This window comes from Seriola aureovittata, chromosome 8 (assembly GCF_021018895.1).
Source record: "Seriola aureovittata isolate HTS-2021-v1 ecotype China chromosome 8, ASM2101889v1, whole genome shotgun sequence".
NCBI lineage: Eukaryota > Metazoa > Chordata > Actinopteri > Carangiformes > Carangidae > Seriola > Seriola aureovittata.
In genome coordinates, this window is record NC_079371.1 from 7225165 (window position 1) to 7251338 (window position 26174).

Genomic DNA, 26174 nt, shown 5'->3' on the forward strand with positions numbered 1-26174 from the left:
ATTTTCAATACATTTTATAATTATTGTGTGTCCTCCTTTCCTTCTTTTCCAAAGGCTTTTTTCTGTTCAGCCTGCTAGGCCTGCTAGAATGAGGTCTCCATGTCTCTATGATTCTCTGCAGAGAGCAGTTGGCATGTTGACAATGATGGGCCTGCAGCTTCTATTTATGCATCCTCCTTGTCAACCTTTCACACTTTGAGGATGAACTAGTATATGTTTACATAAATAAAAATGGGTTTGTTTCAAAAAAAACATTCCATTTATTAAATACGAGCAAAATAAGTTAGTGTGGGCTTTGACTGGATTTCAGACTGCAGTGTTTGTAGGCTTTAATATTTTTTGTACATGTCAGTATTCTGCATATGCCTCACCTTCACTCTACATCCTAATACAGATTGACTTTTAAAGTGGATTTTAGACAAGACACATGTAGCATTTGTTAGGCTTATGGAGAACATTAAGATAAGATTTCTTCCTCTTCTTGCAGTTTTCCTTAAAGACAAAGTTGAGAAAGTATTTTTCTTATTTTGTTTACCGAAGCACATTTTTTTTCAAATTCAAGAATCTATTAGTGTGGCATGCTAAACTAAATTGACATGTTTTTGTGCAGCTGGCTGACTGGTTGTGGCTGGCGGAGCCCTGTCAGGAATGACAGTGGCAGAGATGTGGATTGATGGCTTTGTGTGACACTGACAGCTGCCGGTAGGCCAGTGCATACCTGCGTCGCAGCAGTGCCAGTGAGGTGATCATAGACAAGCACTGACAGGCAGCGGTGGGGTGGACAGGTTAGCTCTCTAAGTTTGCATAGTGTCTCCACAGCACAGCAGATGTGGCAAACAATATTACCAGGTGAGATAGCTTGTAGAGACGTCAAGGTCAGAAACCCAAGTAGATAAGAAACGTTTCTGAAAGAGATTCTCACTATTCTGCAGCTTAGCTTGGGAAATGAAGCCAGTATTAGGGAGCTAAAGCTGACCTTCATATTTGATATGGACTGTAACGAACAAGGACAGACCTTTCCAGAATGTAATGATGATATATGGTATAAGGCTTCTGAATTTGCTGCCTGTTTATTCCCTAAAGTGTCATTTCTTTGTCATGCCACTGATTGCTCCCATGTCTGGTTAAATGTGTCTAGTTTCTGAAGAGTGATAAAAATGAAGGATCTTTTACCACATCTGCATATGGATTTTAATACCAAACTCTGGGCAAATTGCCTTTTTTTTCTTTTTTCTTTGACTTTGCATTTGAGCTGTGTTGATCTAGAGTGCAGGAAGTGCAAGACATGCTCTGAAACTCCTCTGAGTATGGATTGGTGAATTCCATCATTACCTTGAAAGACAGGAACAAGGGCACGCGGATTATCTGCTGTCATACACCCATTCTAATAAATAACAGCATATTAGATTGTGCTATATCGCCAGTCGAAATCAGAATCTGCCTCAAGGCGATGATGGCACACAGAATATGGCTCACTGCATCTCAACTAACGCCTATAGTAGCAAGTGCCATGAATAGTGATATGTAGAAAAGGAGAATTACGCATAAACAAATGACATGCAAGGATTAAATGTGTCTGATTGAATGCAAAATTACATTTTGTAAGTGAGGGTGAGTACTCATCCTCTCAGATTATAATATTTAAGGTGCACATCTATAAATAAATGTCAGCATTAGGAAAACAAGCCCGGCTTCATATGAAGCACTTTAATATCCTATGATAAATGCCATAGTTCATTAGCAATTGAAGGCAACACCAGGGAATAGTCCTACATTTTAGTCTGTCTTATTGCAATAAATTGTAAATTTGATTATCTATACTATACTATACTATACTATACTATACTATACTATACGATACTATACTTACTATATTACTTGATTTTATTTTGTGGCAGCTTCTTTTGTATCAGGACAAAGACAGAAGACACAGATTAAATTGCACCTTAAAGCTTTTAATCACTTTTATCTTTTACCTTTAACTTAATTTAGTTAAGGCCACAATCAAGGAAGTGAGACATGCATCAGATATCTCTGTCTTTCCTGTTTGTTCTCTCTAATTCCCTCTGTGTCCCTGTGTGTCTCTCTTTCAGTGTGTCACACACACATACTCACTATGCTTATCCTGCCTTGTACTTTTCCCTCTCTCATTGCTTTCGTAAATGTTCTTCTCCTTAGTGAAATTAGCTCAGGCACAGTTGAATCTCATTCATTTGTGGGTGGTTCAAGTGTCTGATCATTTCCCCTCCCAGATCTGGACCTCAACAGTCACTTTACAGTCAATCAAACCTAATTACCCTCACTACAAAGACCATCAAATCCCATTGTCAAATCCATTTAACTTCCCCAGACAGCACCGCCTTTCACTGATGCAAACAGCCCATGTGGGGTTTGGTTCAGATGTTATCTTGATCTGGATTCCAAAACTCCACGATCCAAATGTGCCATTCGTTTAAAATTGGGAATCTACACTGTGCTAGATGGACGAAACCCAAAATGTTTATAGCATCTCAATATACTAATGCATTCCAAAGTCCCATTGATGTCCCTTTCATATTAATAACCTGATTCATTTATGTGACCCTGGTATTAACACTGCTTTGCACTGTTATGATGCCTTGCCATATACACAAGCAACCATGATGATGTTGGCATTGGCACTAATAGTTAAAGGCTGTTCTTGTCCCTGCGGCCAACAGCACAGTAAAAGATGTTGTTAGCTTGTGTAATGTGTTGGAATGCGTTACTTAGGTGCAGCAAAACTACTGGAAGTTGACATAGAAACATATTTTGATCGGTTTACAGTGATAGCTAGCTTATCAGCAGACACCATCAACAGTTATCCCTTGCTGTGAGGTCACAGAGAAAATGCACATGGGTCAAGGTCTAGCATATTGCTAAATTCAGTAATACCAAGCCTATGGAAAAGGGGCAGTAGTGGTCTACTCTTCTGTGAGGACAGGCTTCCATGGCCCTCCTGGCACCCTGACATGTTGACCCCATGTGGCTCAGAGAAAGTATGTCAACTTAACATCTGTCAGTGTTTGGTTGGAGCTCTCCCTTGTGTGTTGATGGTGTTACTGGGCAAACTAGCCAAAAGCAGTGGATTGATAGTGATAGCAATATGGTAACTGGGGGGGGCCCGCAGGCATAGAAGTAAATGATAGTGGAGGAAGCAGAGTGTGGTGACTGCTATGTTGCAAGCATCTCTCTTCGCCCTTCCCATCTCCCAACCTCCCCCCTACTGTTTCTCACTTGGGCCCTGGCAGCATCCATCCAGATGGAGGGTTTATTTTTGTTTTTGTTTGTTTACTTATTCATGAATCCAGCTATTCGGGGCATCACAGGGGCTTTCGTTCCACCACAGAATGCAAATCGCCACGGCGACTAATCCACTTTCATCTCTCCCTTGTCGACATCCAACTTCTCTCCACGTTTCTCCCAGTCTCTTGCAGTCAGGACATCTCTCTCTCTTTCAGGCTATGGGATCAGGCCCGCAGTGACCAGGCCAGCCTAGCTCCAACACTCTACTACATGCATGTCAAACACAATACACCTCTCACCTTCCACCCACCCTTCCCATCTTGAGAACATTCTTCCCTCTCTCCACATTTTCCCTTCCTCCCTCCTGCTGACCCTGGCGCCACACAGGGGCTCGCAGCATGAGCAAAGTAGTAGCTACACTGCAATTCTCCCTGGAGTGGAGGGTTGCGGGAGCATCCCTAATTGAGTTAGGGAGGACATGAGAGGGTTTGGTCATCAAATTGTTACAGTAAAACTATCCAGATTAATCAGCAGGCAAATCTGTCTTTTTTATTAGCCATTTTACCCTTCCTTTCCCCCTTTTCCTCCTCTCGTTTCACAAGTGGACTACTAAACATGCACACACACATACCTACAAATTAAAGACTGGGGACTGTCTGAAATGTTTCTTGGGTCATTGTGTCAAAGCTTTTGTCAGGGTTGGGTGGTTGGACTGCAGGGAGATGCAGGGAGAAGGAATAGAGGGAAAAACAAAGGAAAGACATCAAACAGGTGCACGACTGCTGTCCTTCAGGCACTTGTGTTCTCTGTGGCAGTAATGGTCTCTGGCTGCCTGGGTCTTAGGAGCTACTGCGACTGCAGGGAAGGAGGGCGAGGGGAAGGGGTGACTTTGCTCAAAGCCAGACAGTAGGAGAGTAGACAGCAGAGCGCTAAAAGGAGGGGGGTGCTGAGTAATGCAGGTGGTTGTGTATGTGTAGGTAGCTAAGCCAGAATTCAGGTGTGAAAGTAACACAAAACCAGGTGCATACAAGTGAGAGTAGAACAAGAGAGATGAGATTAAAAGAAAGTGTGGCTGTTGCCTCTCCACCTGGCCATAAAGCAGCACCTTCCTCCCTCCACTGAGGCCTTTGTTTCACGGCTAATGGTCCAGGTTAATTGCACAGGTGACTTTCTGTGGGGGAACAGATGGGCTCAAATGTGTTCAAAAACAATCCGCAGCAAGCAAAAAAAAAAAAAAAAAAAAAACTGGGAGCGAGTTGTTGCTCTCCTCTTCATTCTTCCTGTTCTTTCTCATCTTATCCACTGGAGTCATGGAGGGCGACTGGGGTGAGGTTAAACTCTCACTGTGTTCCTCTTTCACAGTGGTTTCAATTCATCAAGCACAAGGCCTGTAAGCTCTCATTAGATCTCATTACAGTGCAAATTAGACTCAGGGATTGGCTACTGGAAGGATAGTGGATGGTAGTGGATAATAGACATCTCTCCTATGCCTGATGTTCCTCATGTCCAACACTCTAATTTGGTTAGGGAGGAGAGTGCTATGCTTATATAAATTCAGAGGATATGTAGATGTGATTGATTAAAACATGTGACTATGATAAATGTCATCATTTTGTATGCTTTCGCTGTTTATCTTTTCAGTCAACATGCCACTGTTGCTACCAGTTTCACTCGTGGCATATAGGATGTCATAATTTGCCATTATATTAAAAACCAACACATACCAGACAGAAGCTTTTTAAAATTCAAAGAATTATTTGTCTCTCTTTTCCCCCATGAATCATGAGGGCTGCATTTGAGCCATCGGAAATTGAGTTCTCGATCGATCCACTATGTTTTTTCTCCCCAGCACAACATGCAGGAGATGACAGATAGCAAATTGAATTTATGAAGAGAGTTTGTTGACACTGCTGCATAATTATAGGAATGCCATGCCTTTGGTGTTTAAAAGAGAGCCCAGCGTTTCATTCAAATTCACACAAGGTTTTCTGCTTCGATGATTCCGTGAAAAGCATTGTCATGTTTTTGAGGCGACAGCTGTTCTTTTATTTTGCAGTTTTGTACATATTTTGAATTTTGTAGATGACTGATTTTAATTGGTAGAAAACAAACAAATTAGATGTTTTTGCATAATGTAGGCTTATTTTTTTTATTCCTAATTGATCCTTGACTGAGGATTAAGAGTTTATATGGAGGCATCAATGATGCATTGGTTTTCTGAAAGACTTGGCAAGATCCCTTTGTCTCCTCTAACTGATCTTGCCATGAGCAGCCATGAGCATAGGTCATCCTGCTGACATTAGCTGAACTACGCTCTTTACTTCCTTTCTTCTAACTATCTATCCCGTCCTCTTGCTGTCTTTGTTTGTCAAATTTATACTCACTTGTCATCTGAGAAATCTGCACCATGAATTTAGATTAGTTAAGTGGAGCCAGTACTCTTAAATATAACATGTGTTTGTATCACTAAAAATGTCCTGGCAGCTTTAGGTGAGGCTCTGTGTGCCTGTGCTTGCATACTGCAGTGTATGTTTTAGAAATAATTAAATGTCACAGGGCTCAGGCCGTCAAGTATCCAGGAAGGTATTTTACGACCTTGTGTCTTGCTTCGCTCCACTAGTCCCTCTCAGTATCCCACTCCTCCACATGCACTGCTGCGCCAACAGGAACCCTCTTCACTTTTCTCCCTTGCTGCCTCCTGTGCTCTCTCTCTCTCTCGCTCTCCCACTTCTTTGTCTCTGCATTCTACCTCCTCCTGCTTTCTTTTCTTTATATCTTCGTTCCCCAATAGTGACACTTACAGTATCTGTGCCTATTCTTTTCCTATCCCTCTCTTTCCTGTTGACACTCGATTTTATGTCCTGCTCCTGGGATTGCTGAATGTTACATTGCAGCCACTTTCTTCCAGTTTTACTGTAGGTACTTTTTTTTTCTTAGGGAAAAACTAATCTGATGTGTGAAGTTTTTATGCCAATCCTGCTGAGGGCACATTGCTCTTGTTATCCCTCCTAATTAGAAAATGTGATAGTGCTGCTTGTAAATATATTGTAGAGTGAGCCAATCCCCGGGGCTCAGTGTTACATTTGGCACAGCCTCTGGGTCCAGATACCACCTGATGTTCAGGAAAAGGAGGGGGAGAATTTGGGATTGGAGGTAGGCAGGGATCAAAAGGAAAGATATGAAAAAGGTACACCATCTCTCTCTGGGAGGTAGAGTTTGATAGAGCTTTATTTCTGCTCTTAAAGGTTTAACTGTTTAAGAAAGTACCTGAAAGTGCAAAAGCCGCAACCGTGTTCCACAGTTCCACAAGCTTTAATAAGATCATTAAAGGACCCCGGGGCTGTCTGTTGAGGTGCCCACCAAGGTGTTTCATCACTGGAAGGGTTTGTCAATGTCTTGGGTCTTAGCCCATCTTAACCCATTTAGAAAGCAATTTCCTGTGAGCAGAGGGGATCTTTCCTCTTGAGAAAGATCTTTGGGCATGAAAGGTTAGCTTTTCTGTAATTCCCTAGCATGCAATCTACCACTGCTGTTAATGAGAAGCGGATGAATATTTGCCTTAGGTTTAACAGCTCAAAATAAGACAAGAGTGAATTGCAGGAATAAGGCAGAAATGTCTGCTTAAGTTGGCAATGTTGCAATAAGTAGTGAAAAAAGTTTGCTCTGAGGATTACAAGAGTAAGTGTAGTCATATAATTCATAGTTCAGTTTACCTTTTTTTTTCTACTAAACGCTTACCTTGTCTTTGCAGATTTTTCGAATATGTACACATAAATATATGTACATGTTAATAATTTCATAGTCTGAAGGCTCATTTGTGAGAAATTCTTGCTCTGGGTAAGACCTGCTCGAGTTTAAGCTGTGGCCCAATAGGACATAGTTAATTGAGCACTGTGAGGTGACTGGGGAGTATGTTTCCCATTTTAGTCATTTTGGTTCTTTGTGTCTGCAGTCATCCCGCTGAACCCCAGTCTACCAGGGCTCCCAAGTCCTGGCCATTACAAATGATGAATTGTGCTACAGTTAAGCTAGAAGTAGGACAAATTGATCAAAGTGTCAGGTGCCCCCTGTGATGTCTGGGTCTCCATGAAGAAGGCAGTGAAGAAGGAGCTGTCAAAAAGTTTCTTATGCCAAGGTGGTTGTAGATAAATGTTTACCTGCCACTTAACACTTTCTGCCTTTTGTCAGAGGCACAATGTGTCCTTGCTAACCTACATAAGAAGAACGAGTGGCTAAAGATCTTGGGAGTAGATACAGTTATAGTAGCTGCAAGTTGTTCACCATATTGTTCTTTAGGCCCACAGCAGATGAAACCCATGCCTCCCCTTTTAAACCAATGAGCTTGCTATCTGAGGTGTAGTGCTGCAATTTGAGATAAGCACTACTTGGCTCAGCTTTGGTTTTGTTCTGATAAAGCTGGTCTAATTAAGCTTGATTTAATCGGGATTGCTTTTAAGCACAGCACACAGCCGGAACAGATACTTTGATTTCAAAGTAGCCCTTGGGAAGGACTTGAGGAAGAAAGAGAAGGAATGAGAGAGAGAGCAAAATTAGTGTGAGTACAAGTGAAGAGTTGCTTTTTTTAAATTTACATAAGACATGTTTCTATTCTTAGTTGTACTGTCATCTTGTGTGAATGATTGCAGGTTGGGTGGTTTGGAGGAGAAGGGAAAAACATGCGCAGCCCTGACTTTCTCTTGTAATGGCAAAATACATTTTGTTTCCTTAAATTAATCGTGTGGCATTCAGTGTCAACGTGTTTGGTTCATATATTCAATTTGCCTGACTGTCGTATCCCATTGAGTACATGCAAGTTACAAAAGATTGATCACCCCAGTGTCCGGGAAAAGTGCTGTGTGCTGAAAGTAGCAGTTGTCTCCACTTATTTTCGAATGTTTCCCTTCAGCTGTGGCTGTAAGCACAGTGGAGGAACAAGATGCCTGCACCCTGATAGTAAACATTGGGGAAGAGCTAGTTCACTCATGTATGCAAAAGAATTGATGGCCAAGTCTCCAGCTCCACAATAAGTCACCCTAATGATCCTACTTTTAAATAATGTCTGTTCTGGACCAGAATGATAAAAAGGGTGCCCCTCTGACTCATTAGTATTGGGGCGTAAAGATAGATGACCCAGATATAAGACCTAAGCTTATTTTTGAACCTCTTTTCCATTGAGCAGGGTGCTGCATGTGCACAGTTTGAGCACAATGTGTCATTCTTTTGGCCTCATAGCATTTGAAGTGTCTCCTACCTGTCTCTTCAGCCATGCCGAGTGCCTCCAGTTCTCTAGTTTCATGGATCCACAAGACAGCTGGAACGGTGGGCAGGGGGAATGTTTTTCGAAGGCTGGTCCCGGTGTCATTGACTGAACAATGATAGAGCGCCCCGGTATTGAGCGGCTCCACACTAAATCTTTGTAAAGAGCACTTAGCTCCCCTGCGTTAGCCACAGAAAGAATATCTGTCAATGACCATCAGTGGATGCTTTCATCCTGAGGCTCCTCTGCCTGTATTAGTTGCTAAGCTCTTAGTGTATTTTCCTCCTCCCCAGCTGTTTACTGAAAAAAAAAGGACAGGCCTGAGTGACAGGCCTCTGTCTCAACACTCATACAAGACCTTTAAAAGACTTCTTTATTTCTCATTCAGAGTAACGGCACTCTCTTGCTGTGATGTAAGGTGATTTTTCATGCACCTGTTGTTCGAGGGGCATCCATTGTTCCACACCAGAATGCCTAGAATTAGACCTTGAAACAGTCATGTGTAAATGTGTTCATGTGTATATATTCATGTACTTGTCCTGTTCTGTTAACGTATATGTTGTCCTATAAACAGCTTTGCCTCTATTATGTCATCTCTTACAGAGGGAGATGAAACTGGTGTGATGGATAGCCTAATGGAAGCTCTACAGTCTGGAGCAGCCTTCCGTGATCGGCGAAAACGGACGCCACGCAACGGTAAGGCGGCAGAAAAACACTGTCTTTATAATTTTTTTTTTTTTTTTACTTCAGTCATTCTCACTTACTGTGTCTGCAGAAAAAAATCCTGCTTTCTTTAGCCGTTCAAAGTTTACATACAATATAACTGGCTCCTGTCTATCATACAAAAGAAGCTCACCTGTTTGTATATACTTAGTGTGTGTTCATGTGCTTGTGCTCGTGTCCCTTTGAATGCTTTCAAAAATTTGTTACTGATACACATATGCATGGACATGTATAGGAACATATGCGTATATAAAGGAGGTGCCACACAAACAAGCACATGTGTGGCCTATTGCAGGTCATTAGTAATTTATTGTCCCTTTGCCATTCATAAAACAATTATTATAATGTAGCCATCGGTAGCCATGCTGGCTGCAGTTGGACTGAGGCTGATTTAGTGTAATCCTGGTGTTAACATATTCCATTCTGTCATGATGAATGGCCCATGCCCAGCCAGTAGGGGTGCCAGCATCAATTGATATGCAAGTCAGAGTTCTGCAGAAGAGCCACAGGTGTTGCCATGTCCACACTGGCAATCATGGTAAGAAAAAAAGAGGGGAGCAAAAATCAAACCAATCAGACCAACCTTTTAAATGCAGAGCATTTCTGACTAACCCCTATATTTTAAGATTGTTGCTGAACAATATTTACATCTACAGAGGTTATAGAGTTGTAATGATGTTTCAGTTTCTGCCAACAGACTATTCACTCTTTGCCTTTTTAATGCCGATTGATATTACTGAAGTGTTTTAATTCCGGTGTATTAGCTACTGTTATTAATAGCAGAAGGATTATTAGTGGCAACTATTTGTTGTTGCCCTACAAGATAGATGGCACTTTTAATCTGAAGCACAAGATTAGTACTAGTATATTAGTGAGTCCTGTCCTATGTGGCTGTTGACAATGCATTTGGCAGTGAAATTGTACCTGCTTGGTCACATGGCCAGGTCATACTGGTCAGGCCCTTTCCAACTCTTTGGGTCAAACTCTGGCACTCCACCAGTTCTTTTCTTTTTTTCTCACAATAACTAGTTTTAACAATTCTATTTTTATTTTTCAGTGCTCAAATATTAACTGAATTTACATATGCTAGTACACAGATCATTAAAGGACACTGACTCATTTTGTCTCAAAATATGTATTGCATGATAAAATGATTCACTTATGATTAAATATAATTAATATTATATTTTCCCTTCAACTTGTGTATATATAATTTGTTGACAAGTGGATCGCAACAAACACAAATGCAAATAATCATTTTCTCTCATTTCAACACATACAGTATTTTACTTTTCTTCACCTTTCATTCCGTATTTCTTTATTGGGGTTTGATTTGAGCATGTGTCTGTGTCCCGGTGACTTAGCAAAAACTAAACTCTGGGAGTGGTTCATTCCTGCAAAATATCTGAAACTTGTCAGTTCTGATGCCTTTTTCTCTTTTCCTTTTTCTCCATCCTTCCCTTCTTTTTTCTTTTTTCTTTTCTTTTTATTATCACCAACGTTGTTGCAGGTGATCAAAGCCCTTCCAGTCCAGCCTCCCGGTGGCCGGGTGCTAACTATGGTAACAGAACCCTAGGTGTGTGTATTCAACTACTGTTCTAATCCAACACCACCCTGTCTCCTACTGCACTTCTCCTGGCTGCATAACTCCTATGTCCTTCCTGTCAGAACACTCAAACTTAGCTGGTCTACAAAATGCAGAGACTTTTGCTGAGTTACTGCATTAGACATTGCAAATAATGAGATGGTCAAAGGTATAATATGTAAGATTTACTGTATGTAAAAAAAAAGCAACCATAAATGCTTTAGGAGGACGAGGAACTTATATTAAAACAGAGACAAAACGTGTTTCTCGTAAACACATGTAGCTCCTCACTGAGAAAAGCATCTGCAGTTTCAAAATGAAGCAACACTAATTTTAGCAGTTAGGTTTCGTAGTGAATCATGATTTCTACAGTAATGTTACTAGAAACATGTTTAAATATGCAACATGGATGAAATCGAAACTCACCCATAACTGAAGTGAAACTATTGGTTTCACTCTAACTTAATTTTGCAGTGACACATCAACAGAACTGACTAATTCACTGATGTGCATTAGCAAGACTTTAGCAAAGACCAGGTGAGGATTGCCATAAGTACAGCTTGCATTTAATTGTATTCTCTCCCTTATGTGCTGTTAGGTAACACTTCTCTTTGCTCATATATTTACAGCACACAATACAAAAGGAAAACCATCATGATATTTTAAGTCCATGCAAATACAGAGGTGAACCATAAGGTAAAAATACCTGTGCTTTTGACTAATGGCCATAAGGATGAAATTTACAGACAAGATGTTATCTTGTGTATATTGAATAAGAATAAATGAAATTACTCCACAAAGAATTGTGTGGAGAAGATGTCGGCACCTATCAGCATCTTGACTGGAGCGACAATAATAAATATTAATGCTGCTGAGTGACGTGATGTAAATCTTACATTGAATACCCTTAAAATCCAATACAGTAAAGTACACTGCTATTGAAGTTGCATTTGTGCTGGCACTTTGATCCCTAATATTCAACCTGGTAACACTAATATAATCCTAACAGTGTTCATGCTACTTGAAGGAAATCGTTTTTGATTCACTCAGCACAATTTCTGTCTTGTAGAGCAGCTACAGTTATCATCCAATTGTCCTGCTTTTCCTGTTGCCTATGTTGCCACAGCATGATCACTTCCTGTATTGCGGTGATGTTTAGGAAGTGTTTTGCTGGATAGGTCTGTAGGCCTTTATGCTTTGGCCACTCACAATGTTTGTTTTTTTTTTGTATTTTACCTTTCTTTTTGCCTATATGTTTGATAAATAACAGCACCCCAGATTTATGCAAATGATTTTAGTCAAAATGAATTGCCTGTGACTCTCGACAGGCAGGTTCTCTGTTTATTGCAACAGTATCTTTCCATCTATAATATGTTTAATCTGTTTCTAATCTGTTCAATATTTCCAACAACATAAAGGCTGTGAAATGTTTTTGTACATTTGTTTGTACATTCTAATTTATTCTGTTTGTTATTTTCTGAATGGAATATTACGGGGGCATCGAGAAGTGGAGAGCTTCCATTGCGGCGGTCTCATTCCGTCGTGTGTTTGCAGATGAATAAGTCCTATTGGTTTCACTCGACCGTGACCTCTAGTGTGAACTTGACAGTTTGTAGACAAATGTGAAGTTGGGGGGGGGCTGACAGTCAGAAGCTTCACGCCTGAGACCATGGTACTTGGAAAATGATGCAGTGCACCCTTTGGGTTAGGATCATATGGTTGTCCCAAGTGAAAGAGTTTAATTATCTAAGGGTCATGTTCATGACAGAGGATAAAATGGAGCATGAGATTGACAGTTTTGTGTTATACCTCCAGTGATGTGCCTATACACTCTAAACGTACGGTCTTTGTTAATGAATATGCTTGATATTTAATCAAATATCCTGTATCTCTGTGACCTATTTTCCTATTCTTGTGACACTACCAAGATTACTGTGGCTCTTGTGATGGCTCTCTTTCCTGTATGCCATTGTGCATCAGACTCTTCTGACCACACTCTCCTAGTGCACACCACTGCTATGCTACCAGAAGGTATTATGCGCTGACGGTTCACTGTTTATTGATATAGAACTGTACTGTGGTTTGATAAACAGCTGCATGGATTCTCTACTCTGAAGTGATGAGAGGGGAAAATCCTTTTGACATGCTGGCTCTATGGATTTTTTTCTAAATGGAATCTGGAAATGATTTCAGCTGCAATAGAGCAAAGGGGGAATTTGTCTCATCTCATGAAAGGGGGCAAATAGAAATCTTTACGCACAGTTTGAGAGAAAATTTTTTAAAAGTACACTCTGTAAAGAGAAACAATTATGTTCCCCAGTGATGGATGATTTGGTGACAAAAGGCATCTCAGTCACTCAAAGCTGTCTTTGGATTGTTATATTTTTGTGTATGGGAACTGGCAATGTTTAAGTCAGAAGTTAAAGAATGATGGTGTGACTTGTGGGTCAGTGCAGCATTATTAATGTGTAAATACATTACATACAAATACATATTTGATTTCTCTCTGACTCGGGGACTGACAGCATTTCAGTTTCTGTATTTACTGGTGAAAAATGTTCCCTGAGCAGTTATATCAGACAGTGTGCCAAATCTATTCACTCCTGCTTGTCATGTCTGTTGTAATCTCATGCTTTAAAGCTTGATTAACCTCCTGTCACCCTCAAATGAGCACCGTGTACCAGAGAGAGTCTCTCAGAGTCGCACATGATTCTTTGCTTACGTCAAAGGAGTTCATTTAAACCCAGCATGTCGTTCTTTGTCGTCCTTCAAGCTAAACTACACTCCAGCAGACTACCTCAAGTGTCAGGCTGAACACAATTCTAGGCGCCGCCAGTCACAATTACACCCAATTCCAGAAGCATTTCCTATTTCCTAGTCTCCACTTTGTATAAGATGGAAAACCTAACCCGGGAGGCCAGACTCATGTGTTATGCAATTACACCAGCCAGTCCTAATTCAACACACAGAACCTTGATGGAATGACGGTTCTGTTGGAAATTCTATCTCATTTCAGGAAGATAATAAATAAAGTATTTTGTGAGGTTGAATCTGATTGGTTTAACAATATATTATACTGGGTTTTTTTCCCCGTCAGACAGTGTACTTCAGAATTAGGTTTCACTCGAATAAGACTAAAAAAGATATGAGTTATCCTACTCCTTTTCTATCTCCTATTCTCTTTCTGGTGAGACAGTTACCTGGGTATCTGGCAGGAGATTGTTGGGTAGAGAGCAGGAGCCTCTCATACATCCTAGCTCATCGATTTTCGGTCAGGGATGAAAGCCACAGACTCAGTAGGTCTTTCATACTGGGGGGCATCCCAAAAGACACATCAATCAGATTTCAAAGAGAACCAAGCCAATCTTATTTATTTACTGCCTTTTCAATGTCATTACAATCCCAAACCAGAGCCTCTCTCCTTTCCTCTTTCTGCCCCGCTCTCCTGCTTCTCCTTCACAGGTCAGTCCATCAAAAGTTCCATCCTCTGTTGTATATAGTGAGTCTCCTAAGGACTTATTTGACATTGAACAGGGAGGGATCATCATATGCCCATTAAAAAATAGAGATGCAGTGATATAATGCTTGTCAGGGTTCTGGAATTTCAGCCCAACTGTCTAATCCCCTGAAGCCTAGTAGTTAATTCAGCAGGTCAGGCCACAGAGTGGGCCCCCTGTATGTTTAATGAAGATTAAATTACCTATTTTCTCTCATGAAAATTTAAAGGAAAGAAGGGGGGTGAATCTGCAAAGAGGCAAATGAAAAGAGAAAAGGGAAGTGTCTTTAACAAGGAGATGCAGGTAAAGGCAAAGAATTTCCCCTTGTTCTCTTACATCCTCCAGCCTCATTTGTGACATAAATGATCTGTTAATACCTACACTTATTACTTCTGTGTTTGTGATCCACATCACCCTGATGTAGACAGCCACAACATGTTCAGTCGGGCAGCTATTTTCTCATCTTTCCCCTGATCTGGGAAAAAATCACCCGTTTGTTTCTTAAATTACATCAGAGGAAGTGATAGTGATCGTAATTCCCGCAGCAATTAATTTGCTCACACATACATTGTACCCATCGCCTTATCTCTCTCTTGTTGTCTCTCAACCTCTCTAGCAGTTGTTCTCCTGTACTGTTTCACACACACACGTGCAAGCTTGTGTCACATATCAGATAGGGACTGTTGCAGTAGGGTGTGTCTGAGTTGAGGGCTAAAGGGCTTTGCCTGCACAAGCTTCTGGCTTCCACTTCAGGGTTTTGATAGATGTTATTCATTGGGGCTGCCCTAGAGGTGATCGTACAGGAAGTGGAGCTAACATGATTTGGGGGGAATAGACCCGGGGGTGTCGGTGCCTCTTGCTATAGCTCGGATGGCTTAGTAGATGTGAGATATCAATAGAGTAGATGAGGGCAGAGCTCTGTAGATATGTGCTGCTTGAAATCTATCACCTGCTTCTCATAGATAAGGATATTTATCAACAGCCAAAGGGAAAGGCAGATGGGAAGGAGTTGAGGCATGGACAGCCACTCCATTTAAGATTTGACGTCCTAGGGCACAGACAAAGCCATTGTCCCTCCCATTGACCCATAGGGCCTTTCTTTGGACCTGATAATTTTTCATCCTCAGCAGAAAACCCATTATGGAAATATAGATGAAGATTTTATGTACCATTTGAGTACCCTTGGCGCATAACTAATTCCTTGCTTGACTCTGCCAAGAGAGGACGAAAGTAAGTGAAGTGTAACATGGAGCCATTTTGAGAGGATAAATCAAATCTTAATAAAAGGCAGTCTTTCTGAGTGGACACCAGGGGTCTCTCGCCTCTGCCCCCTCTGTTAACTACCCCCTAAACCCTTTGCTGTTTAAATTACACTGAAGCTATCTTCTTGAGTACAGGGTATCAACAGGGGGCTGTCTGCGTGCCCTTTTGATGCCATTATGCCCTTTTACAACACCCTGTATGAGAAGACTTATCATGTGGAGCCTGTCTCCCTATGGTAATGCTTACTTTTTATTCCCTTTTTATCTTATTCCTTTTCTTTTCTTTTTTTTAAGAACTAAAGCCAATGACCTAGTGCCGTAATGGACACCGAGCTCTCACCACCTATGTCCAATATTGTCTTATATTGATACAGGGCCTCATTGATGTAAAAAGTACTCATCCCTCCTGCCTAGTAAACCATCAACGCACAACTGCACAGCAAAAATGTCTACTAACTTTTCATATTCAATAATATCCTACAGCGTTTTCAGTGAGCTGTGTGTTTTTTTTTTTTCTCTTGCTCAGTCTCCAAACAATATTGGCTTTCAAGTATGTGGGCAGTTATGAAAGGTCACCCAAAGTGTAAATTGTCAATACTGGATCAATTTTGGAGGGCAAATATGCTTTGGAAGCCCCATAATGGAAGGTTTTATCTTATTTTTACCCTGGGCACATTCACACAATAAGATTGATATCGTTCATTGTTTGATGAATTCCTAATAGACCTATAAACTTGCTGAGCTTAAAGCCAAAGGAATGCCTGTGAAAGCCAAATATAGGGGAGGCAGTCGGACCATCCCACTAGCTGAAAAATTGCCCTCATATAATTCCAATGGAATCTCGCCCAAGCCATCATGCTTAGTGTTGAAGGATGGGCAACTTGCATCAGTTGAATTAAACCTTATTTATTGCTCATTAGGCATACAGCAGGGCCAACTGATGATCAGCTAGAGAACAAATAATGTGCAGTGGAATAGGATGCCATCCTGTATGGTTGTGTGCTGCACAGACAATGAGAAGCAATGCCAGAATCAAAATGCGTTTTCCTCCGCTGTCATATTCATATTGTCATACTTTTTTTTTTTTTTTATGTCCACAATATAATGTGGCTATTATTAAAGTATAAGATTCAATGCCCAGGCTGATGTTTGCATTTGAAGTGTCAGACGCTATCTACAATCTGTCAGCGACAATGAGGTGGAATTAATATTTTAGTTTCCTATTAGGCAGGCTTGATGTCTGTAATAGGGAGGTATAGGAAAGGAACAGCAGAGCGGGCGATGAGTGATAATGGTAATTCCCATAAATACAGATAAAGAGAGAACGTGTCAAAGAATGTTTAATGTTCCATTCACTAGGACATATCAGTAGAGGTGATGCTAGGAACAAGGATATTAAATAAATTACAATGTATGTGATGCTCTCAGCTTGAAGTGGCTGGATCTTGCAACATTCCTTTCCTGACTTATTTCACAGTGAAGTTAGTAGTGTCACAAGTTGCATTAAACATCTTTTTTGTTGTTAATTAAGTCATACCTTTCTTTTCCTGAAGTGAAAGAAAGTTGATGGTTTAATTTGAATATGCAAATTTTGGGATTTTCTAAGAGTGCAATTTTAGTTGAAAACGAATAATGCATGATTAGTTAGCAATTCTTCCGAGATTAAAAGTAGAGTAAGCGATTGTACTCCAATGCACTGCTTGTCAAATTCAGTGAATAACTCCTCATGGTCCGTTAGTGTGTGTGCTAGTGGGAAAAAAAGTCACCACCTGTGTGGAATTTTTTTTTTTTTAATTTCATTTTTTTTTGCAGGGACAGTCATGCTTTTAATGGGATAGGGACAGTGATACACAGGAAACATAGGTGAGAGGGGATGACATGCAGCAAAGGGCCCGGGCTGGATTCGAACTCACCAGTGTGTCCCCTATGTGCAGTTTTCAGTGGGATTGATTGGGGCTGCAGATGAGAGACTGATGGCAACGTTAAGGAAAGTGAATGCAAGAACTGGCAGCAGTGTATACTCCACAACATAATCACATTGTCAAGAAGGAGACATGTCCAAGGAACAGCAAAAGGGGAGAAGGTCAGAGCTAACAAAAATTGAAAAAGAAGTGCTATGGTCAGGCAAGGGCAAAGAGCCGCTTCAATATCAGTGAGGCTTTTCAACAGTGGAGATTGCTCTGTTAAACTGGGAACAAAATTCAGCCCTAGACTTATCCTGTGGGACTGGCCTGCACCCTGAATGAGAGGCACACAGAAAGGGCCAGTAAACAGAATGGTGGTACCAGTAAAAACGTTATCTTTATGGGTGTTTTGAGAGTCCACTGGCCGATCGATGTGGCGGCACACCTAATGGTCCAGGATCTATCTGATGGCCAGTCCAACTATGGGGGTGAGATCTCCTAGAGTTGAAAAGCATGTAGACAGATGCAGAGGTGTTTTTCTGCTTGACAGGTGGGTAACATTAGCACAAGGTAAAAGGTTAACTATTCCTGAAACTATGTTAGGAAATTTTAATTGAATTAAAGTTTCCTACTTTCCTAATAAATTTTCCTGAATTTTAATTGAATTAAAGTTTCCTAGCATGCTTCAGTTAACACTAAGGAAAAGAATGTTTTGCAATTTGGAAACAGCTGTAAGCCTCTCACACCCTTTGTAGGATGTGTACATTTTCACAACCAAGGTATTTTGTTTATTTGATGTCAGAGCTGTAAGCCATATATTGAAAAAAAGAAAACCTGTACTTCTCTTCTACCATCAAGTGAATCCTGATTGTCAGGGGAGCAATCTCCTCATCATAATACATGTGCAAGAATAAAGACAGTTAGCTGAAAGAGAAAATTATGTATAACATGGTAAAGTTATTTTTTAAACACAGGGAGAGAGAGAGAGATGGAGGACAGCGTAGTTTAAAAAGGCAAAGAAAGACACTGGTTGAAGCTTTCAACCCAGTTTACAACATGGACTGGAAGAAATGGAATTTGTGATCTCGTGTGGAAAGAGGTGCATACATGAGGGAGAGAAGGTAGAAGAGAGAACGGCATCGAATTCAGTGAAATGGAGTTAGGAGGTTTATTGTGCAGTGATGGACAGATGTATCGATAGTGATAGTGATAGAGTTAAAGAGGGCAGTACAGACTGAGAGTGTTAAATGAAGGTAAAAAGCTGAAAGCCACAGTGATGCCATACATACACACACACACACACACACACACACACACACAGAGATATACTGAGTTTGTGATCAGCAAGAATGCTCCCTACATTCAGGCACTCCCCCTCTAGAGAAGCATGATTGTGCTTGACATGGTTCCATCACTAATGCTGACTGATGCCCATTTGCTAGGCTCTTCACATTTATTTATTTATCTGTTTATTTGCGTCAAGTTTATTTATTGATGGGCCTCAAGGACATGATGGCAAATCTCCATTTGCTCATATGGGGAAGTAAGAAATGGAAGGCTTTAAGGTTGTGCAACATTTACACATGAACGACCAAAAGACAGGCAGGACAAAGTTCACTTTTTTTATTTAGATTCCAGCTGTTGAAATAGCTATTCCTTTCTGGTAATGGAAAAGTGATATGGGCCATTTAGTTACTTAGTGCTAATCCCAAAGGTTTATCTGCTTCTCTATTTTTTCTTCCCTTTTATCTCTTTGTCTTTCTTCATTCACTCTTTTGACATCTATTTGGTTAGTGTCTAAGAGAAGATGTATTTGAGTGGGGTCAAATTATCCCTTTGCCTGTATGAGTTTTCCTAGGCTTTAGCTGTACTCTCAGACACATTAAGTGCACACAGCACTTTGCTGTTGTACTTGACCACTAGATACCCATGAGGGTTTTAAATACATACTCTATTTAATGCCCAGTGTTCACACAACCTCCGTTTTTAAAGTAATTCGTGTTTTTTAAAATTTTTTGGCATATAGTTTTGTTTTTTGTTGAGGCTTTACTTTTTTTTTTTTCATAGCAATTAATAAGATGTCCCCTTGCATGTGATTGTTACATAGGCTGATGCAATTAGAGCATAATGAGTGTAAGTGTAATTGTTGTTTATTCTCACAATGACATATTTGCTGTTGTAAGCTACTGAGGGAACAGCGATGCTTAATTACCCACAAGTGTACAATTTGAGATCATTAGGTTTCAAAGCCAATATGTCTACCACAGGACCTTTGGTCCACTCCTGCAGTGGTCCAAAGAATACCACATTGAAAACTGAAGGATTATTGTTTTAAACTTGAGTTTCCTGTCCACACGATCCTAATCCTGAAATTTCTAGAAATAAATTGCCTTAATCTATGATTTTAGATTTTTTCAAAGGTGTATAGGGTAAATCTGGCAAAATGTAAATTATGATACAGCAGCTGATGTAAAAGTGATAATGAATAAAGGTGGGATAAGCGGAACTAAACAGAGCTGCAGATCTTTAAGGAGTGGATCAGTTGTTTGATTTGAGACGGAGAGAACATTTCTCACTTTCTATAACATTAGAGGGAGAGGATGAAAGAGGCAGAACAAGGGAACAAAGAGTTTTTGCCTGCGCACCTTTGTATCTGAGAGCAATTGTATCCCACTACGGGATGCTGAAGAGAGAAAAAATTAGTTAGAACACTTTACACACTTTACCACATGCCCACAGTGGTGCGAGTAGTTACCAAGCTCCCTTTGCAGCAGGGGCTGATTGGCATCTGTGCTGTTATGGAGACAGGGATCCTACCCAACTGCATCTTTGAGTTTATCTGAATTCATCCAAAACAGTTACACCGTGCTGAGAGGGAGGGGGAAATAAACAAGAAGGGAATACAAAAGCTTGGTATTCATGAATTCCATAAATTCCAATGTTACTCCCCTAAGAGATGACTAATATGTCAAGTTTAAAAATAGACAGTTTGCCACAGTACAGACCCTGTGCCTCCAGTGGATGAGGATTAAGCAGATAGATGGTCAAGGTTGGAGATTTGTGATTTGGTATGTGTGAGAGTTCATGTGAGTGTGGTGCATGCATGCATGCAAAATTATGTCTGGCTTGACTGTATGCCTATATACATAAACAGAAATACGTGTGTGTGGTTTATGTGTGTATACTGTGTATATTGCATATTTGTGTGTGTCTGTGTGTGAAGCTGTATGGTAAAGTGACCTGGGTTTCCATGTAAAGTCATAACCTGAAGTTACAGCAGCACAATGAGAGCCTAAGAAGCTAGACAGTATGGGGGTCATGCATTAGTGGAAAGCCAGTGGAGGTTGCTGAGTTTGTAACATCTCCGCCCTGAAGGCATTGCCAGCTAAGTAAAGGATGAGGCTGCACACTGCATTACCGCAACTATTTTTTCTTTTTTTTTCTTTCTACTCTAGATGAGTTTCTTCCAGTGACTCAGGTCACTGTTGCCCCGGGGCAGATTATGGCAGATGGGAGCTGTGATGTTTCTTAAGATTTCCGACAAGTGAGGGAGGAAGTGTGTGTCTGGGTGTGCGCCTACATATTTGATCTCTTTTTGTGTGTGTGTGTGTGTATGTGTATGATGTTCTTGTGTGATTGTGTCTGCTGTTTATTTGTGGGAATGTTTACTGAAGCTTAGCGTTCCTTGGCAGGCCAGCGGTTGACCTAATTTCTGTGTCACAGCGTGACTCACGCAGGTTAGCTTTTTAAGGAGACAGTAAGGTCAGTGTGAAACTACAGCCACAGATATGTCGTATAAATCTTATTCCTCAAGTAGCATCGCTGAATATGTATGCATACTCACACATGCAACACACATGTCTAAATATTCTGTGTTGCCTAAATATAGCACATCATCGTTGTAAATATTCAGGCACCATACATTATGATTAGTGAGAGAGCATGTAAAATCATTTATGGTGTGCATTATTAAAGTGTCACAGAACTATGGTCAGGCTCTTGCTTCACTCCTGATACCACCATTAATATGTTTACGGTGGTGGCAACAGTCTGTCTGAGATATTGATTCTTCTTTTGCCAGTTGTAAAAGTTTTATGACAGTCAATATGGCTGAAGAAGCAACCCTTTCATTATTTTACTGGATATGCTGCTAGCTGAATAGATGGTTTCTGCTTATAAACCTTGAATAATTGAACAGGGGAATCAGTCAATGAGAGAGCGAGAGGCACAAGGTCTTGATGGCTTGATGGCCAAGATGACAGCTTGTGAAAGAAAAAAGACAGCAGACTGATTAGCCAATGTGTCATATTGCTTCATTGCTGTCGGTACACAATTATCTCTCATCTCTTTTTTGCCCCCTTCCTCTCACTCGTCCCCTTTCTTACTCTGTTACTCTCCTTACTTGCTCCTTCTCTTCCCTCTCTTTCACTCTCACCTCTCTTATTACTCCAGTTTCTTCCTTAACAACCTCCATATCCCCCTCTTCAACTTTAATGTCCTTTTTTCTTTAAATGCTTTGTTTTTCCTCACATCCTGCGTCCATCCAGTCCAATGACCCTGTGTCACTCCAGGCAGAACTATTACTCTTGGATGGAACAGCAGCTCAGTGGCGCCGTACTCTGCTCTCTCCGCCCGCATTATCCATTTATGGAGTATCCCCTTTTGTGGTTAGCCATCTTCCCATAGCCCAGTAATGATAGGAGTCTTGGCGACCCTGTGCATTTGCACTGTAATATAAGACATTCTCATTAGTCCAAGGATTGTGCTCTCTCTCATGTCCATTACATTAATTGCTGCACATCACTGCCTGCCATGCCCCTCAGTATTCTGTTACATTGCTGGTATGCTCTTTCCCGCGTCACCTAACTGTGGCCCACAATCGCTTTGCTCCGAAAGGTGAGAAAGGTAATTGAAAAACGCTATATAGAGATTGGGATAAAATGTTTTTAGTCAAAAAATCTTAAGGAGATAATCTGACCAGTTTGTTTGTATTTTGTTACTTGAGTGGATGCCAATGAGTTAGAAAATGTTTTCAGATCAAATAAATTGAAGCCAAGTGCCCTTCCACCCCCGCACTATCCCTCTGTTGTCAGTCATCTCTCCTCATAATAGGGAAGCAGGCCGCTACCATAATTGCTTTGATGGTCCAGCCTGAACAAATCACTTCTGGGCATAAAGAGAGGCCTTGGAGATGGCAGCCAGAGAGAAAAGGTGCGAATGAATTAAAGCACTTTGCGTTCCTCTGGGGCATGTGGCCCAGATTTTTCTTCAAAGAAAAAAATATAAGGAATGGAGGAAGGAGTGTGGGGGTGGGGTGTGCCTCTTTCGTCCCAGAATAAATGGCAGTAAAAGCAATAATACACATCCAGCCTCCATTATGCCAAAATGGAGAGCTTTTTCAGGGACGACACAATGGCACTGACATAGTTAACTGGCAGGTGGAGAAAGGAGGATTTCAGTGGAAATAATCTGATTTTGAACGGGGCTTCCATCTATGGGAGAACCTCTGGTCAGGCCTTTTGTGAACGAACAAAAGTTTGGCCCTTTGGAATCAAAGCTTTGAATGTTTCAGTAGTGCTGGGTGAATGGGCCATGTGGATGTCCCAAGGCCCTCAGTGCTGAGGACTGCAACAGGCCGACATCACACGGGGCCTTGTGCAGCACCACTCAGCCTTTGGACCTGACAGTCCCAGAACCAGCTCCTTTTTTTCTTCCTCTCTTCATTTATCTTATTCAACCTTGAACTAAATAGAAAGATTTTACAACTTTGCCCTTATTAGTTACTTGTACTGTTGGAATTGTACTCATATTAAAGCTGGCAATCAGAGTCATCTGCAGACACTGGTAAATGAACCAGGAGGGACTCATGTTATTATGTCACAACTACTAGGGTATAGTAAAATGCTGTCTTATATTTCTAGACTCACAGTTTGATCTGTAGAACAGCAAAGGTGACAGAGTTAGAGATATGACTTATATAACTGGAAATAGAGAGATTGAGCAAGTTTAGTGTAACAACACTCTTCATATCTCAAGATGTTGTGTAACATTCTTTTGAAATTGCATTTCACTGCCAAACAGAAGTCTGGTAGACAAATTTTCCTGTGACTAACTGACGTGCAGACGATTCAGTTATTTTCATTATTCTATTTTGAAGCAGAGGGGGGGGCTGGATAGATGGTGCCTTTAGCTGGTGGGTGACTGAGCGGAATCTGCTGTTTTCAGTAAAAGTTCAATTATGACTACACGCTACACAGGGTGAGTTGTCATGACTGTGACACAAAAGCAGTGGGGCCATTTGACTAATCCTCGTACAACTCTGCAAAACCTCCAGGGGTCACAAGGCCCCAAAGCAAGGCTCCATGGGTGTCTGGAACATCATTCTTTCCCAATGGCCTTGTCTTTTTTTCCCATGTAGGCAAAGGCACGCCTCTAGTTAGTTCCACCCTGATCCTTTTGCTTCTCCCCCACCAATCCAGTCTGCTTCCCCTTATTTCTTGCTATCGAACCAAATCTTTGACCCCCTTTTTTGGAGGGTATTGCTTTTGTTTGTGGTTCACAGCCCATTACAATGCTTCAGCGCTGCAGGTGCAGCTCTCTCGAAAAAGGAATCTGTGGTACACATTAATACAGACAGTTGATTGCATTGAAAAGATAACAGTTATAACTTTAAACCAAAGAAAATGAGAAATATTAAACCTGTCAAATATTTGTGTGTCATCTGTCAAAACGTATGTTTAAAAACAATGATAATGTAAGTGGTATATTTTCCCCAAAAAGAAAGTTTTGACAGAAGTCAACTTCAATGCCTTTTACTCTCCTTTCATGCATTTGTTTTATGTGTCTTGACTATCATGTTCCACATCATCCTATAAGGATGAGCGTTGGATATAATTGCTTTTCATATAATCATTTTGCTGCTTTATTGTCAAAAAGAGCACAGTTTTCCTTGTCAACTTGAGTTAAGCACATCTATTTTATGCACTCATTTGAAGAGTATTCTTTAGCAGAAATGAGGTTGAATGCATCCACATGCAACAAAGACCAACCTTTATCAGTGCCGACTATCTAATTAAGGAGTCTCTCTGACTTGTTACTTGCCAAGGAGTGTGCAGTGGGTCCATAGCCATGCATCCAACCATGTGTTACAGGGAAATGTCTAAGGCATTACTTCTGCCCTCCCTCCATCCATAATTAACCCCCCTTCCATTCATAATTCAGATGTGTTCTTCACACATCTTCTGGTGATATGACATTATTTTGCTGTGGCTAAACAGACATTGTGACGCCCCCAGTGCATGGGTCTGTGTGTGTCTGCCTGAGACACTTTTGACTGTCAAAGCTCCACCCTAGCCACAAGTGCAATATGGAAGACAAAGCTGTCACCACTTCCTGTCTTTATTTTACTTTATTTTAACTGCAGGATGGATATATTGGCTTATATTTTTTGTAAGCGTTTACATTTTTTATGTAGTATTATAAAGAGTTGTTTTCAGATGTATATGGCATAAAAGGCGCCTTTGCAAGAATGTCTTTATCAACCAATAAGCACAGACACGCTACACAAATTATAGCTCAAAAAGTCAGTGCACATGCTATCATTGAACAATGAGAAATGATAACATTGTTTACCTTTGTAGCTACTAACAGTTAAACGGTTAAACTAAATACATAGTTTACATTGTTGCATGCTGTGCATAGAGAGAACTCATAACATGTTTTAGCAAATATGATGAATATGTTTGCCTTTTCAAGGGCATATGTATAGGAAGGAGAGCCATCGAATGAAGACGGTGAAAGAAAGTGAGAGGGGAAAGGGATGCATGATGGCATCAGGTGACAGAGAAAGGTCATGAGAGAGAAGAGCAGAGAGTTAGACTGAGAGGGACAGAGAAGGAGAGTAGGCATCTCATTGCCAAAGCAGCACTCAATATTGTGTCCAGTCCTGAAGGATGTGACATATTTCTCCAGTCTTTGTTGGCTGTTTTAATCAGCTTACATATGTCCTGGATGAAAATTGAATTTGTCTGGAAGAGAGGAAGATACTATTGGCTCTAGCACTGCCTCTTGATTGCGCGCGCGTGTGTGTGTGTGTGTGTGTGTGTGTGTGTGTGTGTGTGTGTGTGTGTGTGTGTGTGTGTGTGTGTGTGTGTATGTGTATGTGTGTGTGTGTGTGTGTGTGTAAATGTGTTTCTACACACTTTCTTGTGGATGTCTGCATGTCTGTGTGTATCTGTGCATGTGTGTGAGCATTGTCCGCACCAGAGCCAACCAATTCATAACAGCAATGGATTGTGTTTCTCCCATACATCATTGTCAATGCAGCTCACCTCTGCAGTGCCAGCTTATTTAATGTCCAAGACCTAAACTCAGAGTGCACAAAAGACCCCGACTCCCCTTTTCTACCCATTTGCCCTCTGGCATTTGGAATTGTGTTTGTGTTGGTTACATGTGTGAAACAGATGATTTATGTAATCTACTGAATTACAGACAGTAGATTGTATGTCATTTTACACATTGAAGCGCCTGTCGTTCAACATGTAACACATATCTCACCATATGTTGCCTTACTGTGAGGTTTGCACCCATTTTCATCTTGGGTTTAAGACGTCTACTGTATATGAAGGCACACTCCATTAATCTGTCTGTCTACTGGGGGTTTTGAACAGTCTGTCTAGCACA

The 26174-nt window shown here is 40.9% G+C and overlaps 1 protein-coding gene across 6 annotated transcripts in view; it reads left to right on the forward strand.

The window, feature by feature from the left end:
* diaph2 (diaphanous-related formin 2) overlaps nt 1–26174 on the forward strand; it is a 372424-nt gene that overhangs the window by 301579 nt on the left and 44671 nt on the right. For 4 of the 6 annotated variants that reach the window (XM_056382907.1, XM_056382911.1, XM_056382909.1 and 1 more), the window contains 2 exons: nt 9125–9217; nt 10755–10820. In XM_056382907.1, coding sequence (XP_056238882.1) covers nt 9125–9217; nt 10755–10820 — 159 coding nt within the window. The remainder of the gene's footprint in view (nt 1–9124; nt 9218–10754; nt 10821–26174) is intronic. The other 2 variants (XM_056382908.1, XM_056382912.1) reach the window with 2 other exon arrangements.